At 42.0% G+C, this 20,694-nt stretch overlaps 1 protein-coding gene and 1 long non-coding RNA gene across 2 annotated transcripts in view; both read right to left on the bottom strand.

Annotated features, from left to right (window-relative positions):
- C3H2orf42 (chromosome 3 C2orf42 homolog) overlaps positions 1–6,549 on the bottom strand; it is a 28,530-nt gene extending 21,981 nt beyond the window's left edge. The window contains 3 exon segments of the mRNA NM_001243818.1: positions 78–912; positions 1,282–1,563; positions 6,497–6,549. Coding sequence (NP_001230747.1) covers positions 78–900 — 823 coding nt within the window. The 5' untranslated portion in view covers positions 901–912; positions 1,282–1,563; positions 6,497–6,549.
- Positions 6,550–14,305: 7,756 nt separating this feature from the next.
- On the bottom strand, positions 14,306–19,608 carry LOC146404738 (uncharacterized). Its single transcript, XR_014841736.1, has 2 exons — positions 17,884–19,608; positions 14,306–17,797 (listed from the first exon to the last, which is right to left on the bottom strand). It is a non-coding gene; the product is annotated as an uncharacterized LOC146404738 (long non-coding RNA).
- Between the last annotated feature and the right edge of the window lie 1,086 nt (positions 19,609–20,694).

The raw sequence follows: 20,694 nt of genomic DNA, 5'->3' as shown, positions 1-20,694 counted from the left end.
GATAATCTCCAAATGCCATCAGTGGAACCCTTTCATTGGTATTTTAGACAAACAAGAGTAACTGTCATACCACCTACCACTGGAATCAAAATTTAGGAAGTCTGAGAATTCCTGAGCCAATGTCTCGTCACTGGCAAAGGCACAGATGCAAGCAAAGAAATGAATGCATCTCTGGACCGCCTCATCCTTGGAGGCATTCGACTTGTGTGATTTCAGAGTCTGGCAGGAGCAGAAGAAACGGCGCTCAGGTAAGCTTTTGGCACTGATTTTCTGCATGAAGGATGTATGCAAATATCCTAAACTATGCTTCTGACTTGCCTTACACTTCACCACCAAAATGTTTTTAGTAATCCTCTGTACAAGGGGACCTGTGGGTTCTGTGGCTAACTGCCAGATGGTCTGCTTGGTTTCTGGCGAGGCCTGCATTGCATTCAGGACCGAGCTCTTTAGAGTCAGAGGGGTGGCCTCTGTTTGGCAGTTCACTGCCAGCTTGATGTGCTGGCACTGGTTTTCTACCACACCCTGGGTGGCAGCTTTCAGGCATGAGGGGACATAACACCGTCCAGAGCTCAGTTGAGTGATGATCGTCCCATCCACGGTCTGGATTGTCGTCTCAGAAACTCCTAGCTCCACAAAGCATCGGTAATCAGGGCCCCGGTCTCTTTGCCGCACTGAGTAGACTTGCAGGTCAGAGCCTGTTATGATTTTGACAGCTTCCGCACTAGGCTGCTTCCGCGCACCATACCGGAATATGGTTCCACAGGTCTTATTTTTACAGCTCAGTCCCCGGGTTCCATTGTAAGTGCCGCATCGGGGACACTTTCTGATTCCCCTCAAGGTGGCCTTCCCCAAATCAGATAGGAAAGCTGGGACTTTTGTCCTCAGCGAGTTTGGTTCCATTTTTCACAGGTCCTAGAAAAAGCAGTAAGCTCCATCAGCATGAATATACATTCATACACAGTTAAGATCATATATGACATTTAGTACAGAAAATAAAATGTAAAGACTCTATCCACTATTTTCAAATTATGCTCTCAAATAGAACATCCATTTCAACTCCCAAAACAAAAGTGGAGGAAACTTTGCCTTTCACATCTATTTTTAGAATCCTAATGTAATAATTAAAGCATTTCTCTAGAGTCAGTCCTGTTCTATAAAATAATCTAGATTAGTAAACCTAATCTTTACATGCACAGAGGTTTAACTTGAGCAAGGACTGGAGAATGGAAAGATGAGTACTTTCCCTTCCACCATACCCCACAAAACTCAGCCCAATCCTACCTGTATCAGCTGCCAGAGCATCCAGAAAACAGTGTGACCCGAATTCTTAAGACCTAAGAGGTGTTTCATTAGTTTGTGATGATCATAGAGGACAGGTGAAGACATAATCACTTGCAGAGTAAATGACACTGCTTAACTCAAAGTCTTCTGAAGTTTGAACTCTGTGGTGTAACAATGCAGACATTCTGCCTCCTCCTTCTCAGCCAGCCAATGGCAAAGCTCATGCCCAGTGTTCCACAATCAAAGAAGATTCCTACTGCCCTAAATGGCGATCTGGGCAATCTATAAGTAAAACAGGAAAATATATTAAAGTTAAGCAGAAGGAAAATGAGTCTTTCCTCTTAGAAGAGAAATCTAAGTCTGGGGTCTGGGATGTGCTTGGGTTGTGGGATGGAAATCCTGTGAAACTGGATTGTTATGATCATTATACAACTACAGATGTGATAAATTCATTTGAGTAATACAAATATTAAAAAAAATCTAAGTCACAAGTATTTGAGAAATATTTGCTAGAAGTTTTTATGGAAATGGTTGTTTCACACTTCCAATTGCAAGAAGGTAAAACAGTGCTAATGTCATTACACAGGGAGTTGTCAAGAATACCTAGAGGATGGAGTTCCCGTCATGGCTCAGTGGTTAACAAATCTGACTAGGAACCATGAGGTTTTGGGTTCAATCCCTGCCCTTGCTCAGTGGGTTAAGGATGCAGCGTTGCCATGAGTCGTGGTGTAGGTCACAGACGTGGCTTGGATCTGATGTGGCTGTGGCTGTGGCTGTGGCGTAGGCCGGCGGCTACAGCTCCAATTAGACCCCTAGCCTGGGAACCTCCATATGCCGTGGGAGCAGCCCTAGAAAAGGCAAAAAGACAAAAACAAAAAACAAACAAACAAAAAAAAACAACCACTTAGAGCCATAGTATATAACTGGCCACTCATCCTTCCTAATAGTAATGCATTACATTTTTAGATGGAGAACTTCATGCTTTTCAAACTGCTTTCATATTATTTCATTTGAACCTCACAATATTAGCATTTAATTTGAGCCAAACAACAATCACTCTTCAGGTTAAAATTAAAAAGTTAAGGAGTTCTCTTGTGGTGCAGCAAGTTAAGGATCTGGCGTTATCACTGCAGTGGCTTGGGTTGATGCCATGGCTTAAGTAACTTGCCTGAGGCCACCCATCAAAATCAGCAATGTGGTTTCCACTAACTTAGTGTCTGCCCAAGAGTGTGAATCTGTTTTTTTTTTTATACCCCCAATATTATGAAAATTTTCAAACATAGAAAAAAATAGAATCATACAGTCAACCTTCCATAAACCCACTTTCTAGATTCTACGTTTTACTATGTTTACTTTATTACATGGCTATTTATCCGTCTCTTCCTCTATCCATTAGACTCTTTCATATTTTGATACATTTCAAAGTTGCAGGTATTAGTTCAGCATGTTTATTATTAACTAAAGTTTAACATTTTTACTTATTTTTTTGGCCGCACCTGTAGCATGCAAAAGTTCTTGTGCCAGCAATCAAACCCCAGCCACAGCAAGTAACCCAAGTCACAGCAGTGACAACAGAGTCAAAAGTTTAATATTTTTGATACTTTTTAAAAAGGTGTATGTGTTCGTGATTTTGAAGTCGATTGTTAGATTTGCTTTTCCTCCTTGACCCCAAAGAATGGTCTTGATCAAAGATTTTCCCTTCACATCTTCTACAGGCCACCAATTAACAAATAGGAACGTACAAAGTTTAGGTAGAGTTCCCTGGTGGCCTAGCGGGTCAAGGATCTGGCACTGTCACAGCTATGGCACAGGTTTGATGCCTCGCCCAGGCATGGCCAAAAAAAAGGGAGTTCTCATTGTGGCTCAGCAGTCAATGAACAAGACTGGGAACCATGAGGTTACAAGTTCAATCCCTCGCCTCACTCAGTGGGTTAAAGATCCTGCATTGCCGTGAGCTGTGGTATAGGTCAAAGACGCAGCTCGAATCTGGCATTGCTGTGGCTGTGGCGTAAGCCGGTGGCTACAGCTCCAATTTGACCCCTAGCCTGGGAACCTCCATATGCCTTGGGTGTGGCCCCAAAAATAGAAAAAAAAAAAAAAAAAAAAAAAAAAAAACCAAAAAACTTCTATCGCGCTCTGAATATCAGCTTCCAATTAAGCCAACTTTGGGGCATAGAGCTCTTTGGAGTTCTCTGGTGGCTCAGTGGGTTAAGGATCATGCACTGACACCGCAGTGGCTCAGGTCACTGCTGTGGCATGGGTTCAATCCTTGGCCCAAGAACTTTAGCATGCCATGGGCAAGGCCAAAAAAAAAAAAAAGAAAAATGCCCACCTTTTTCACTGGCGCTATGAACTAACCCCCAACTGTAACATTTGCTGAGAGAATAAAGCTTTGTGAAATATGAAAATTAAAAAATTAAAAAACCATTAATTCTGAAATAACTTGATTTATATAAAAAGGACAAAGACAGCATAGATAGTTCCTGTATACCCTTTACCCAGCTTCCCCAAATGTTAACATCTTACATAACCATGGGACATTTGTCAAAACTAGTCTTTTTTTTTTTTTGTCTTTTGGCTATTTTTTGGGCCGCTCCCGCGGCATATGGAGGTTCCCAGGCTAGGGGTCTAATCGGAGCTGCAGCCACCGGCCTACGCCAGAGCCACAGCAACTCGGGATCCGAGCCGCATCTGCAACCTACACCACAGCTCATGGCAACGCCAGATCGTTAACCCACTGCGCAAGGGCAGGGATCGAACCCGCAACCTCATGGTTCCTAGTCGGGTTCGTTAACCACTGCGCCATGATGGGAACTCCCCAAAACTACAGTCTTAACATTGATACAATATTATTAACTCCACGACAGACTGTGAGGATTTCACCAGTTTTTCCCTAATGCCATTTTTTTTTAAAAGAATAAACCTTTTATTTTTTTTAGGGCCACACCTGTGGCACATGGAAGTGCCCAGCCTAGGGGTCAAATCAGAGCTACAGCTCCAGCCTAGCCACAGTCACAGCCACAGCCACAGCAACTCAGGATCCAAGCCATGTTTGTGACCTACACCACAGCTCACAGCAATGCTAGATCCCCGACCCAATGATCAAAGCCAGGTATCAAACCCACATCCTCAGCGTTACTGGTCAGATTTGTTTCCACTGTGCCACAAGGGGAACCCCCTAAACTTTTACTTTCAGAATAATTTCACATTTTCAGAAAAGTTGCAAAGAAAGAACAGAGTTCCCAGATACCTTTCACCCAGATTCCCCTAATGTTTACAACATATATTACCACAGGATATTTGTCAAAACTAAGAAATCAACATTGGAATTTAGTTTACTAATTAAACTCTAAACTTTGTCCTTTTTCTCTCCCAGGATCCAATCCAAGATACCACATTGCATTTAGTCATCATATCTCCTTAGTCTTATCTGATCTATGAATTCATCTTTCCTTGTTTTTCATAATCTTGACAACTTTGAAGAGTTGAGTATTTTATATTATGTCCCCCAATTGGGGATTATCTGATGTCTTCTCTGCCTATTCCTTCGACCCAGTAACTCCACTAAGAAATTGTCTTACAGGTATACTCCCATGTGAAATGAGAAACATATAAGGTTATTCACTGAAGTATTTTGTTTGTTTGTTTGTTCCATTTTGATTTCTCTCTCTCTTTTTTTTTTTGGTCTTTTGTTTTTTTTTTTAGGGCCCCACCCATGGCATATGGAAGCTCTTAGGCTAGGGGTTAAACTGGAGCTGGAGCTGCCAGCTTAAGCCACAGCCACAACAACCTGGGATCCAAGCCATGTCTGTGACATACACCACAGCTCATGGCAACGCCAGATCCTTAACCCACTGAGCAAGGCCAGGGATGGAACCGGAGTCCTCATGAATACTAGTCGGGTTCGTTAACCACTGAGCCACGATGGGAACGCCACTGTTTTGATTTCTAAGTCTACAGCTATGACATATGGAAGTTTCCAGGCCAGGGGTCGAAAACTAGAGCTGCAGCTGCCAGCTTACTCCACAGCCACGTCTTCAACCTGTGCCACAGCTTACGGCAATGCCAGATCCTTAACCCAATGAGCAAGGCCAGGGATCAAACCCCCATCCTCATATACTTATAGGGTTCTAAAATCATTCTCAATCTGATTCAGAATCTGTTGTCTCAGAAGAAGTGACTGGGGACTTGAAAAATACAAAGTGGGAGGGAGATGTACAATTCGCTGTTTTGTACTATCTGAATTTTAAACCGTTACTAGTATTACTTGTTAGATTCTATGCTGAAAGCATATATAAACAAGTAACACAACTTGTAAACAACCTATATTTGAATCCTGCCTAAGAAAGGGTCTCCTCTTCCCCAGCAAGTTTACTAAACAGCCTCCTCAATCAGATGGCGTTAAAGGGACTGGGGCTGGAAGAGCTACCCCACGAACATTCCTTGAACTACTGGGTTTTCAGCCCGTTACTCTTTGCAGGGCTATACAGTTTGGTGAATGCTGTTTAATGCTTGTGAAGCACAGTAAGTGAAGAGAATAAAGGGTCACCTTGAATAAGACATAAACTTGCTAATGTTTACTGAGTACAAGTAAGCCCTTCCCATGCATTTACTCATGTATTGCTATGTATTGCTCACCACGATCCTGTGAAGTAGGTACTATTTTACCCATCTTGGAGATGAAGAAGTTGGCTCAGAGAAAGTAGTGATTTGATTAACATCCCTCAGCCAGTCTCCAGATAACTTAACGTGAGTTTGCAATCTGGATTCCTTGTCAAACCACAAGTGAGAGGAAAGGGCAGGACCATAAGCCAGGACTCTCAATTCCAGGTCCGGGGTGCTTCCATTTGCCCTGCGATGCCTCAGGATAATGGAGAAAGGCCACCGGGGCTAAGCCGACCACAGCCCAGTCACGCGGCCTGCAGGACGATCACCTCCCACCTGGCTTCCGGGACCGCCTGCCCCTTGACGCACTACCCGGGACCAGCTTCCCGGCAGCCTCCCCGCGCGACCGCTTACTTCCGGTCCTAAGTAGGCCCGAGCAGAAGCATCACCTGGCCGGTACCCTGCCCTCGGGACACGCTATGCGCCGGGACTCCCGGCTCTACGTCCTTGTCCCATAGCCGCACCCCCCTTCTTTTAGCACAGCCCCCCTTACCTGCCCTGCGCAACCCACCCCGCGGCCCTAGGCCCCCACGCTGATGACCGCCCTCACCTCCTCTCTCTTCTCCTGCCGCGTCCTTTTACAAACGCGGCCAAACTGTTCGCTGTAACGACAGTCGCTATTGGTCAGAGCCGCCCACGCGCGGCTAGAGCACGCCTACCTGGGCTCGCGTTGTCTGACGGGAGTTGTAGTTTCCTCCTTTTGGAGCCGGCTGACTATTGCTGCGGAATCCGATGGTGGAATCTACGCTGACCTGACGACTGTACAGTTTAGGTTCTTTGCTGTGCCTAGAGTGCTTCTGGCCGACCCTGCTGGTGCTGGAAGCCCAGAGCTCTAGGATTAGTCGTCACTGTTTTAGGCCTGAGCGAGTCCTAAGTCTGAGTAGAATTCCATTGACCATTGATGAAAAAAATCTCCTTAGATTTTCTGCATTATTAGCAGATGTCAGATGCGAGCGATTTAGTGTTCTGTCAAGGGAGTCTTGTTCACCAAAGAATTCGTTGTTTCTATCACTTGTGTGTTTGCATCAGGTCATCTTTTTCTCCCTTAATTACACTCTGACATATTACTTGAATGTTTCCCTTATAATGAGTTGTTATTGGCTTCTGGTGTGACCTAGTTTTGATTATTGGAATCACACAGAATAAATCTGAATACTCTTTGTTGACAATAGTTCATGAGTTAAAATGTGTCAAGGGTGAGGCCTGTGTGTGGGAAAACTCTGGAATGAGATTTCCTACACCTTTGGCTTTCATACTGCTCCTTATTAGTGATGGCACTGTGGACTGGGTGGCTGAGAACTGTCACATGAAATAGTATGAATAAATAAAAAGGTGAGAACTGTGGTTCAGTTGTATTCTGGGTTATAAGACTATAAGCCCAGAGACAGCCTCTCAGATAGTTCTGAGGAAGAGCTCCAAAAAGATATGGAGGGAGGTCATATATCTAAGAGAAGGAGTATGTGCAATCAAGCACACATCTTGTTAGAAGGTTGCTTCTGGTCACAGGACACAGCTATCTTAGCTAGTAATTTTAGTGCTCTTCTAAGTATGGGAAGATACAAAAAAATGGATTCATAAAATCTTCTTCTGAAAATATTTATCTGAAGTCCTGTTTTGCCAGTTTTCCCAGAGCAGAGAGTACCTCAATCCTAATCTGCAAACTGAAAGTCTGTGACTGCAGTGGATAATGACTTTAACCTTGTGGAACCAGATGGTGAGTGACATTCTTTAGTTAGCAGAACCTTAGTCTTCTCAACTATTAATAAGACAAATGGACTTTTCCAAGATTAAGGTTTGTTATGTTGTTTCTTAAACTGGAGGTAGGGGGAGGTGGGCACATTTTTTCCAGGAAATTTTTCCAATTTTGCTTATTTCAATTTATAAGGTTTTTTTTTTTTCTTTTTTTTTAGGGCTGCAACTGCAGCATATGGAGGTTCCCAGGCTAAGGGTCAAATCGGAGCTGTAGCTGCCTACACCACAGCCACAGCACCACCAGATCCAAGATGCGTCTGTGACCTACACCACAGCTCATGGCAACGCCGGATCCTTAACCCACTGAGCAAGGCCAGGGATCGAACCTGCAACCTCATGGTTCCTAGTCGGATTCATTAACCACTGTGCCATGACAGGAACTCCTCAATTTATAAGTTTTTAAATGATCATCAGTATATCCTGGATTGTCTAGATGATCACCTAATAATACTGTGGGGTCTCAATGCCTGGTTGTGTTTTTGATTGTTGTAGTGCCAAGTGATTAAAGCAGCTCTTCTCAACTGGGAGCACTGCTACACCTCTAATGGACACCATGGCTGTTGTTAAAGATCCTGCAATGCACAGGACAGCCCTTACAACAAAGAATTATCTGGACCAAAATATCAATAGTACCACAATTGAGAGACCTTGTTGTTGAGAGAGTGTTTACATTTTTTTTCAATGGAGTTGCCCAAATGCATCCTAAGAGATCTGTGGGTTTTCAGTGGTGACACATTGTATGTTCCAGTCAGGAAGGAAGCTATCAAGCAGCCCCATTCTGAAAGAGGTTTCTTAGAGTTCCCACCGTGGCACAAGGGGATTGGCAGTGTTTCTGCCAGCACCAGGATGAAAGTTCCATACCCACCTGGCACAGTGGATTCAAGGATCCAGGGTTGCTGCAGCAGTGGTGTGGGTCACAACTGTGGCTCATATATGATTCCTGGCCTGGGAACTCCATATAAATAAAAGAGATTTCTTTCTTCCAAGCCAGACACTCATGTTTTTTCCTTCTTCATAGAAGAGACTTTGAAGAAGTATTGCCATCATAGAAGTAATTTCTGAGCGGTCTTCTCATAAATAGAATTCTCAGAATTGCGTAATTGTCTCAAGTAGTGGTTTGTTATGGTATGTAATTTTTTTTTTTTTTTTTGGGACCGCACCCAAGGCATATGGAGGTTCCCAGGCTAGGGGTCGAATTGGAGCTGTAGTTGCTGGCCTATGCCACAGCCACGGCAGCGCAGGATCCAAGCAGCATCTGTTAACTACACCAAAGCTCATGGAAATGCTGGATCCTTAACCCACTGAACGAGGCCAGGGATTGAACCTGCATCCTCATGAATACTAGTCAGATTTGTTTCTGCTGAGCCACAACAGGAACTCCCATAGTATGTTAATTTTCAGCATGTTAATATTTTTTACCTAGTCACTTCACTTAATTCTCTCATTATTTTTTGTTTTATTTTTTGTTAATGATTAACTTTTTAAAATTACTCAATGAATTTATTACATTTGTAGTTGTACAATGATCATCACAATCCAATTTTATAGAGCATCCCCCCACCCCCCAAACTGTTTCCTTTGGAAGCCATAAGATTTTCAAAGTCTGTGAGTCAGTATCTGTTCTGCAAAGAAGTTCATTCTGTCCTTTTTTCAGGCTCCACATGTCAGTGAAAGCATTTGATGTTGGTGTCTCATTGTCTGACTGACTTCACTTAGCATGAATAATTTCTAGGTCCATCCATATTGCTAAAAATGGTGGTATTTTGTTCCTTTTAATGGCTGAGTGATATTCCATTGTGTATATGTACCACATCTTCTTGATCCAGGCCTCTGTTGATGGACATTTAGATTGTTGTCTTGGCTATTGAAAATAGTGCTGCAATGAACATCGGAGTACATGTGTCTTTGTGAGTCATGGTTTTCTCTGGATAGATGCCCAGGAGTGGGATTGCTGGATCAAATGGTAGTTCTATTTTGAGTTTTCTGAGGAATCTCCATACTGTTTTTCACAGAGGTTGCACCAATTTGCAATCCTATCAACAGTGTACTAGTGTTCCTTTTTCTCCACACCCTCTCCAGCACTTATTGATTGTAGACTTTTTGATGATGGCCCTTCTGGCTGGTATAAGGTGGTACCTCATAGTGGTTTTGATTGCATTTCTCTAATAATGAGTGATGTTGAACATCTTTTCATGTGTTTTTTGGCCATGTGCATGTCGTCTTTGGAGAACTGTCTGTTTAGATCTTTTGCCCATTTTTTGATGGGGTTGTTTGTTTTTTGGTATTGAGCAGTAGGAAGTGTTTATAAATTTTGGAGATTAATCCCTTGTCAGTTGATTCATTTGCAAAGATTTTCTCCCATTCTGTATGTTGTCTTTTGGTTTTGTTCAGGGTTTCCTTTTCTGTGAAGAAACTTCTAAGTTTAATTAGGTCCCATTTGTTTATTTTTGTTTTTATTGTCATTACTCTAAGAGGCGGATCTGATAAGATGTTGCTGTGGTTTCTGTCGGAGAGTGTTTGGCCTATGTTTTCCTCTAAGAGTTTTATAGTGTCTGGTCTTATATCTAGGTTTTTAATCCATTTTGAGTTTATTTTTGTGTATGGTGTTAGGGAGTGTTATAATTTCATTCTTTTACCTGTGGCTGTCCAAGTTTTTTTTTTTTTTTTAGTATTTTCTAATTGTCAAGAGTTCAGAATATTAATTTATATGGTAATAGTGGATAACTTTATCTTTGACCTTAAGAATGTCTCTAGGGGAGTTCCCATTGTGGCTCAGTGGGAACCTAACTAGTATCCATGAGGACTTGGGTTCAACTCCTGGCCTAGCTCAGTGGGTTAAGGATCCAGCATTGGCATGAACTGTGTTGTAGGTTGTAGACTCGGCTGGAAAGCCCTCTCTTGGTTCCTAATTTTTTATTTGTGATTTCTCTTTTTCCCCTGATCAATTTCACCATGTTAAATATATTATTAGTCTCTGCAAAAGAACAAACTTTTGGCTCATTTGAGCTAGTTTATTATGTTTTCATTTTCAATTACCTTCCTTATTGTTCTTTTTCTAACTTGTTAGCAGGAAACAGCACTCTTTTTTTTTTTTTTTTCTTTTGGCCATGGCAATCGATGGCTTGATGTGGAATCTCCTGTCCCAGACCAGGGGTAGAACCCAGGAATTCTAACCACCAGATCACCAGGGAACTCCCAATTCAATTACTCATTAATTTTTTTTTTTTTTTTTTTGGCTTTTTAGAGCCACACTTGCAGTACATGGAAGTTCCCAGGCTAGGGGTCCAATCAGAGCTGTAGCTGTTGGCCTACGACACAGCTACAGCAACGCAGGACCAGAACCTCGTCTGCAACCTGCACTACAGCTCACAGAAATGCCAGATCCCTGACCCATTGAGCAGGGCCAAGGATTGAACCTGCACCCTCACATATACTAGTTGGATTCATTTCTCCTGCGCCACAATGGGAACTCCCTCACCTTTCTTTTCTTATATAAGTTTTTAATGGTATGCATTGTTTTCAAAGTGCCATTTTACTTGCATTCTACAAATCTTGATATATAGTATTTTTATTGACATTTTAAATAATCTAAAATTTTTACTGTGGTATCTTCTTTGACTCATAAGGTTTTTTTTTTTTTTTAACACATATATATTGGAGTTTCTACAAATTTTTCTGATTGATTTCTAAACTAAAAAAAATTTTTTTAGGGCTACACCTGCAGCATATGGTGATTCCCAGGCTAGGGGTCGAATCAGAGCTGCAGCTGCTGGCCTACACCACAGACACAGCAACACAGGATCCAAGCCGCATCTGTGACCTACATCACAGCTCACAGAAACACCGGATCCTTAACCCACTGATCGAGGCCAGGGATCGAAACTGCATCCTTGTGAAAACTACTCGGATTTGTTTCTGCTACACTGCAACGGGAACTCCTAAATTCTTTATGTCAGAAAATATAAGCTACTTTTTTTTAGTCTCATAGAAGTTCTGCTTTATTTATCTGTTGATAGATGAATACTAGCTTCTGAGATTTAAAAGCATTTCCAATAAAAAGAATTTGTGTGCTATTCACACATTAAAACAAATATTCACAGTCTTTGATTTTGCCAATTGACAATAATTATTCTTCAGCTTCCCTCACTTCTTTACCCTGTGACCTTTTTCTTTCTTTTTTTTTTTTTTTTTTTTTTGCCTTCATGCACAGAATGGGGAAGTTCCTGGGCCAGCGATTGAATCTATTCCACAGCAGTGACCTGAACCACAGTAATGATAACTGCTGGATCCCCAACCCAATGGGCAACCAGAGAACTCCCCACTGTGACTTTTTTTTTTAAGGGCCACATATGGACATTCCCAGGTTACGACTGAATCGGAGCTGTAGCTGCTGGCCTACACCACAGCCACAGCAACCCTAGATTTGAGCCGTTATCTGCGACCTATACCACAACTAGCAGCAATGCTGGATCTTAACTCACTGAACAAGGCCAGGGATTGAACCCGAACCCTCATGGATACTAATTGGGTTCTTATCCCACTGAGTCACAGTGGAGACCCCCTATGCTTGATCTTTTTACACCAATATTTTAAGTATTCCATCTGTGCTTAACAGATGTTTGTACATTTTGTTTGCTATTAATTTGGCTACATCAGCTTCAATTAGTTTCCTGGTACATATATATATTTCTGCATCCTTTTGTTTTAGATGTTGCTTGTAAGGAACAACTGGATTTTTAAAAAAATCCAGTTAGAGAATCTCTTTTAACTTATTAGCTTAGTACATTGCTTATGCTTATTAATCCATTTGGAATTATTATTATTATTTGTCTCTTTGTCTTTTCCAGGGCCACAACTGAGGCACATGGAGGATCCTAGGCTAGGGGTCTAATTGGAACTGTAGCTGCCGGCCTACACCACAGCCACAGCAGCTCACAGCAACACCAGATCCTTAACTTGCTGAGCAAGGCCAGGGATCGAACCCGAAACTTCATAGTTCCTAGTCGGATTTGTTAACCACTGAGCCACGACGGGAACCCCCATTTGGTATTATTTCTACTATGTTTTTGATTCCTTTGTCCAGCTTTGTTTCTTTCTTTCTTTTTTTTTTTTTTAGCTATTTCTCGGGCCGCTCCTGTGGCATATGGAGGTTCCCAGGCTAGGGGTCTAATCGGAGCTGTAGCCACCGGCCTACGACAGAGCCACAGCAACGCGGGATCCGAGCCGAGTCTGCAACCTACACCACAGCTCATGGCAACGCCAGATCGTCAACCCACTGAGCAAGGGCAGGGACCGAACCCGCAACCTCATGGTTCCTAGTCAATTCGTTAACAACTGCGCCACGATGGGAACTCCCAGCTTTCTTTTCTACCTTCTTTTGAATTTTTTGGGGGGTAGCTCCTCTTTTGGAAAGTTATATGTGCTATTTCTATTATTTTAGTGACCATTCTTTACATTTTAACTCAAGGCCAAAGCTTATAAATCTTTCTGTCATTCTTCTGAAAAAATATAGTGATCTTAAAACATTTTAATCAACTTCTGTCACATGTATTGTCATTACCTAGTTTTTTAGTTCTCCCTTAGAAAAAGGCATCATTATTGTTTGAGATTAAATTACACACATTTATCATTGTAGTAGTCTTTTTTTTCCTCCCTCTGCTACTTGCTACCCCGGATCCTTAACCCACTGAGAGAGGCCAGGATCATTAACTGCTGAGCCATGAAGAGAACTCCCCCTCTGCTATGTTAAAAATCTGTCTTTGATAATCTGCAACTTGCCTATGTAACCATGGGTTTCATTTTATTAATCTTTCTTGGGATTCATTGTGGGTTTTTTTTTTTTTTTTTTGTCATGGTGTGTAGTGGCTGGATATTGGGGTCTCAGTTCCCAGACCAGGGATTGAACCCAGGCTACAGCCATGAAAGCACTGAATGAATCCTAACCACTAGACCACCAGGGAATGTCCCACCGTAGTTCCTGAATCTCAGAATTCCTTTCAATAATTGTGGAAAACTTTCAGCCATTATCTTTTCGAATCTTGCCCATCCCAACTTGTTTTCTCTCTTTATGGAACTCCAGTTTAAATATATTATATATATATGTGTGTGTGTGTGTATATATATATATATATATATATCTTTTTGCCTTTTCTAGGGCTGCTTCCCGCGGCATATGGAGATTCCCAGGCTAGGGGTCTAATTGGACCTGTAGCTGCCAGCCTATGCCAGGGCCACAGCAACTCGGGATTCAAGCTGTGTCTGCCACCCACACCACAGCTCACGGCAACACCGGATCCTTAACCCACTGAGCAAGGCCAGGGATCAAACCCGCAAACTCATGGTTCCTAGATGGGTTCATTTCCGTTGCGCCGCAATAGCAACTCCTGGCTTTTGTATTTTTAATTTCTAGAGGTTCCATCAGCTTAATAATCTGCCTAATCATTTGATAGTCACTTCTTCCTCTCATTTTTATTCCATCTCTCCTTTCTAAAGACATATAAAATATATTTATTCTATATGTGGTTATTATAATGTCTAAGGTCCTTGAAGGTCAAATGGACAAAGGACAACAGACACATCACAGAAAAGGAACACAAATAGCCAATTATCATGGAAAAAGATAACTAAGTTTACTTACAATCAGGGAAATACAACGAAGGAGATCATGATACATGCATCAGATTGGCAAAAATAAAAGCTTAATAACAATCAGCATTGGTAAAAGTAGAGGCAAATGAGCGCTTTTGGACATTATTGGTTGGAGTATAAAATGGTACAGCTTTTTAAGAGGGCAATTTGACAATATATAATACAAGTTTTACAATTTACATTCTTTAATCCATCATTCAATCCCAAAGATCCTAGAGAAACAATATACACACGCACACAAATGTATTCTTTAACCTTGGTTCCATTTTTATTTTTTATTTATTTATTTTTTTGGGGGCCAAGCCTGCAGCATGTGGAAATTCCCAGGCCAGGGGCTGAACCCACGCCACAGCAACAATCCGAGACCAGAGCAGTGACAGCTCTGGACCTTAACCTGCTGTGCCACCAGGGAACTCCCTTCCAGTTTTTTTTTTTTTTTTTTTTAAATACAAAACAGAGATGAATGTTTTCTGTTGTGTATTTCCAAATGGGTGAATAGTGGGGTTATTTTTTTTAGCAGTCATTTACTTTTATGATTTATTCATAGTTTATTATATTGACATTTAAAAAAATATTGCTTTCTTAAGCCCATCTCCTCTTTCTTCTCTTCTTTCTCTCTACAGCCCAATGAACTGGGAAGGCAGTCTGCTCCTGATAACTATCTCACTTCCCAGTCCTTAACCCACCGCAGTTCACATTTTGCTCCCACTACTTCACTGAAAATGCTCAATGTTACCAATTACTTCCTTATTGCTAAATCCAGTGGACTTGTTTTCCACAACCTTTTTTTTCACCAACTTCTCTCTGCTCTTGACTACTTCTATTTCCTTGAATTTTTTCTTCCTTGATTTCTACATCATGGACTTTCGGTATTTCTCCTGCCTGTCAGGGAGCTCCTTCTCATTCTCCTTTGCCAACTTCTGTGTCTCTACCCTCCTAAAGCTTGATGGACCTACGAGTTCTGTCCTCAGTCCTTTTCTCACTCTGGCATCTCTCTGGGTGACTGCCACTCCATGGGCTGAATTACCACCTAAAGGCTGGTGACTCTCGTCTCTCTTCCAGCCTGGATCTCCCTTCCAGATTCCCTATCATTACCCACTGGATATTTCTACCTGAATGTCACACATGTCCAAGCTCCACATTTTCAAAGGCAGAAATCATTAGCTTTCATCTTCTGCCCTCTAACCAGCTTCCATGTTATTTTTACGAACTCCCCTTCTTCCTTTTCCCACTCCAGTAATTAGCCCCACCATCCATTCATGGCTCATGCCAGGAACCTGGAAGACATCTTGACTGAAAATGTATTAGATCAATGGCTCCCTAGGACCTTTAAGATTTAAAAAAAATTTCAAATTATTTGACATGACAGAACGAATTAGCCCTGGTTTGGTCCTCTAATTTTAGCTTTTATCACTTCACACTTGGTACTCCAGCTGGTAGTACTATCAGCAAATGGTAGAAAGCCATTTGGATAAGACAGGATTGAGATAATTAAATTAATTCAACAGATATATTGAGCACCTACTATTTACTACCTACTGGGTACATACAGCATTGAAGAAAACAGTCACTATATATTAGTTTAGTGGGGAACATGAGTTTTCAAGATATAATCACAGAAATACATAACTTTAAAATTGTGACAAATGCTATAAAGCAAAAGTATAGGATGATTTGAGAGGCTACTGATCTAGATTGTAGGTAATAGAAGGAAGGCTTTTTAGACGAAGAAACATTTAAGAGGAGAGTTGAAGACAAAGAGCAGACAAAAGGCATTCAGGCGGCAGGGCTCTGAAATGGAGTCTGGGTCCCCATGCCACCCTTCTTTGCCTTGCTTTGTGAAACATTTCTCCTCTGCCAGTTGGCTAAGTCTCAGGCTTCATCAATAGTGGCAATGGGGGAACAATGCAAGGTGATAGTGACAGGAAGCCTCACCCCTTACGGGTCCTGGTTCTTTTTCTTTTTATTCACTGCCGGAGCCAGTGGACCAGTGCACAGAAGACCCAGTGGTGCTCCCCTCAGTGGTTCCCAGGACCTGCCCCAACTGCACTCTCAGGCCACACTTTTCACACCTGCAGCTGCTTCCACGGCAGCTTTGGACTGCCAGATAAAATACAAGACACCCAGTTAAATTTGGATTTCAGTTTTACAACAAATAATTTTTAGTATGTTTCATGCAATACTTGGGATTGTGGTCTTGCTAAATCTGGTGACCCTAGCTCCCCCACCTGGTGGACCATTTCTAAATTACCATCTCCAGTTTCCCAACCTTTGACAATGGCAGGCAGCTTCTAAGGACCGGCTCTGGCCCATACCCTCTGGCACATTTCTTCACCAGGCTGCACATTCCTTGGTAATTAAGCCCACTTTGAAGAGGCCAGAAAATCAGTGCTCTCCTAAACACTTAGATCCCGCATTGTCCACTCTATCCATAACAATTGTTTTTGCACCTGCAACTTCTGGTTCTCTTTTAGTTAACCTTTTACTCTTTAACCATTATTTACATTAAAATTTCCCTTTTCAAATTTTAGCCTTGGTCTCTGTCTCCTGACTGGACACTGACTCATATAAAATGATTACTTACTTAAGAAACTGAAAGATGAGTGTGGAGGGGAAGGGCTTATGGGAGAGTGGAGGACAGTCTGCTGTACAGTTGGTAAGTACAGACTGCACTTTAGAACTCACTGCAGGCCATATTCAAGATTTTACATATTAAAGATTTAGATTACATTCTAAATACAATTTGAAGAGAAGACTTTCATGCAGGGGAGTGTCATGATCAAATACATGTGTAAAAGATTCCTTTAGGCTTCTGATTCTGGTAGAAACGTTAACAGCCTGGTTCTGGATCTTTCTACTTCTTCTGGAAATCACAGGGAGCAAAAAAAAAAAAGAAAAACATGAACACTGACTCCTACAAACAGTATCTTAGGTGAAAGTAGGGAGGCAGAGAAAATGCACATGTCCCACAGTGAGTGGAAGTATGGTCCTGGATGGGAGGCCAACTGAGTGCTGTGGGGGAAGAACAGAGTGAGGAAGGGAGTTGATGGCAGCAGATCTCAGAAATCATCCACAAATATTCACTCTGAGAAGAGAGCCAAACCCTGAGTGGAAACTGCTGTGGGGATGTCTAACCAAGCTTGAGTGCTGGGAAAGGCAGGGAGGGAAGGTGTGCCAGGTACCTAGGGGGTGCAGAGTCCATGTCTTTCAGAAAGCAAGTTAGGGGATATCCATGAAAGCAGGTGTTAGGTTCCCTAATGTAGCAGATGAAGGAACCAAACAAGGGAGCTCAGAGCTGGTACAGAACTTTTGGACAAGGTCACATCTCAGAGCGGACCCATGGCTGCAACTTTTAAGGAGACAATTCACTGGAGCCACAGAGGTGGGAGGGGAGAAAACTGCACAGGGTCTTTCCCTTTCATCTTCCTGCTGGTAAGTGGTCTAGGAAAAACTGTTTCAAATATGAATAAATAGAAAGGCATATATGCAGCATTTGTACAAAGATACTGTAATTAAAAATACAGTAGCAAAACTTACCTAGAGTTTCCCTGGAGAAAACTCAGAAGAAAAATGTTCCCACAAAGCAGTTGAAAATAATATACCGACATTTCCAACATGGATTTTAAAAATCTAATGAAGTAAATGCGGCTAAGAAATACAAGAATTCAGGGAAGCAACGGCCCTGAAGTGAAACAGAAATTGGTAGAATTTAGGAAACAGAAACCACCCTCTCCCTTAACATTTCAGAAATGAAGACTACATTAAAAGGAACATAAGCAAGTTTGGACATCACAGGAAGCACATTAAGGAACGCAGATTAGAAATGAGAAAAGCAAACAAAAAGATTAAAAGAACTAAGAACAAATGATAGAAACAGATGACAGGCAGAAGAAACCCAACATAAAATTAAGTTGCCACAGAAAACCAAAGCAGTGGAATAGTACAAATATTTATGAATGTAATCCAGGAAAAGATGAAATATTATCTTGGTGCATGTACTTGGCTCAGGAAACATTTCCTTTCTTATACAACTTTTTTCCTGACAATTGCCTCTTCCCATTTGCCTGAATTTCTCCCAGCATTAAGTCTTCTCACCTTCTCCATAGGTCTGTAAAACATCCCACAACACAATTATCTACACAGCCCAACCTGTCAGAGAACCTTAAGTCTAGCCCTCTGACGATCAGTCTGGACTGGCTACCAGGTCACGTCACAGCTGTAATCTTGGGGCTTCCCTTATCTCACTGCTGTATTTGATCCCATTTCTAGATGCTACATCTTATCTTTGTTTTGATGGCATTCATCTAGCAGCTGGAAGCTGGAGCCAGTGAACAGGAAGAAAACCTTTTGAGAACTTGCATGTCTAAAAATGACTTTATTCTATTGTCACCCAAGACATAATTTAAACTTTTGAAGACAATACCATTGATCCCTAGGTTCTAATGTTGCTTTTTTTTTTTTTTTTGTCTTTTTCCAGGGCCGATCCTGTGGTATATGGAGGTTCCCAGGCTAGGGGTCTAATCAGAATTGTTGCTGCCGGCCTACACCACAGCCACAGCCACGCCAGATCTGAGCCTCGTCTGCAACCTACACCACAGCTCATGGCATCACCGGATCCTTAATCCACTGAGCAAGGCTAGAGAGCAAACCTGCAACCTCAAGGTTCCCAGTTGGATTTGTTAACCACTGAGCCATGAAGGGAACTCCAAATGTTGCTTTTGAGTATTATTCTTGGCACTTTTTTATCTGGCACATTTTATATTATTTACTGCTGTGCCACAAGAGAACTTCTCTGTCTGATAAATTTTGTTTTAGGGCCACACCTTTGGCATATGCAAGTTCTCACACTAAGGGTGGAATTGGAGTTGTGGCTGATAGCCTATATTAGAGCCACAGCAGTGCCAGATCCGAGCCTCGTCTGTGACCTAGATCCTTAACCTGCTGTGCCACAAGAGAACTCCTATCTCCACTTTCGATTTCTGTTCTAGAACATTGCCTTGTCTTTGAATATTCTCACCTAATTTATTCACATCCTAATTTGTGACATTTTACCAGCATTCTAATTTCTTGAGTAGAGTATCTTGAGGATATTATTATTATTATTATTATTTTTGCTCTCCCCTTTTAAAATAAAAGTTTTTCTCAATTTCTTCTTTTTTTTTTTGTCTTTTTGCTATTTCTTGGGCCGCTCCCGCGGCATATGGAGGTTCCCAGGCTAGGGGTCTAATCAGAATTGTTGCTGCCGGCCTACACCACAGCCACAGCCACGCCAGATCTGAGCCTCGTCTGCAACCTACACCACAGCTCACGGCAACACTGGATCATTAACCCACTGAGCAAGGGCAGGGACCGAACCTGCAACCTCATGGTTCCTAGTTGGATTCGTTAACCACTGCACCACGACGGGACCTCCTCTTCTTTCTTTTTTAAGGACTGCACCCTCGGCATATAGAGATTTCCAGGCTAGGGGTTGAATTGGAGCTGTAGCCACTGGCTCACGCCAGCCACAGCCACATGGGATCCAAGCCGCGTCTGTGACCTATACCACAGCTCACGGTAACACCGGATCCTTAACCCACTAAGTGAGGCCAGGGATAGAACCCCCATCCTCATGGAAGCTAGTCAGGTTCGTCAACCACTGAACCACGACAGGAACTCTGTTTCTCAATTTCTAATCTTTGTCTTTATTTAAAAGTGAAGCACTAAAAACTTATTGGAAGATTTGTGTTCACGGGCAGGACTTGCTGACTGGCACACTCCACTGTAAAGGGATTGGTGGTCAGTTGGCTTTTGGTGGGGATCTTCAAATGCCAGCATGTCTTTTCTCTCAAAAGTTGTTTAGTTTTTTTTCCCATTCTTGCCTGGTATATTCAAGTGTGGCTGTTGGTATTCAAGAGCTGAACTCAGAGAAGGAGCTAAGGATCTCATTTATCTAGTATGTGAAATTGTGCTTAGTTCCTATTTCTGTACAGTATCTCCTTCTAGCCTAGTAACCCTGAGTCAGACACCTACTTTTTCCTTTAAAAGGTGAATTATTATCAGAATAACATTAGAGGCCATAGTGTAAAGTCTTATTCAACTGAGACACATTCACATACATTTTATCAAGGCTCTTATATTAAACTTTGTTGTTTGGAGCTATGTTTTTCAAATTCTAAACTGTTAAAATGCAGTGACTGGAAAAAATATAATACCCCTACCAAAAAAAAAAAAAAGAAAAGAAAAAAGATTTTGTTTTTAGAAATCATCACTCCTGGAGTTCCCGTTGTGGCGCAGTGGAAACGAATCCGACTAGGAGCCATGAGGTTGCAGGTCTGATCCCAGGCCTCGCTCAGTGGGTTAAGGATC

The sequence above is a fragment of the Sus scrofa genome, chromosome 3 (assembly GCF_054392235.1).
Source record: "Sus scrofa isolate SSC_HxYL_T2T_F1_AM1 chromosome 3, Sscrofa_HxYL_maternal_Yorkshire_Landrace_v2.0, whole genome shotgun sequence".
NCBI classification, from domain to species: domain Eukaryota; kingdom Metazoa; phylum Chordata; class Mammalia; order Artiodactyla; family Suidae; genus Sus; species Sus scrofa.
The sequence above is the reverse complement of the archived record's forward strand: the minus strand, read 5'-3'. Positions and strand labels throughout refer to the sequence as shown.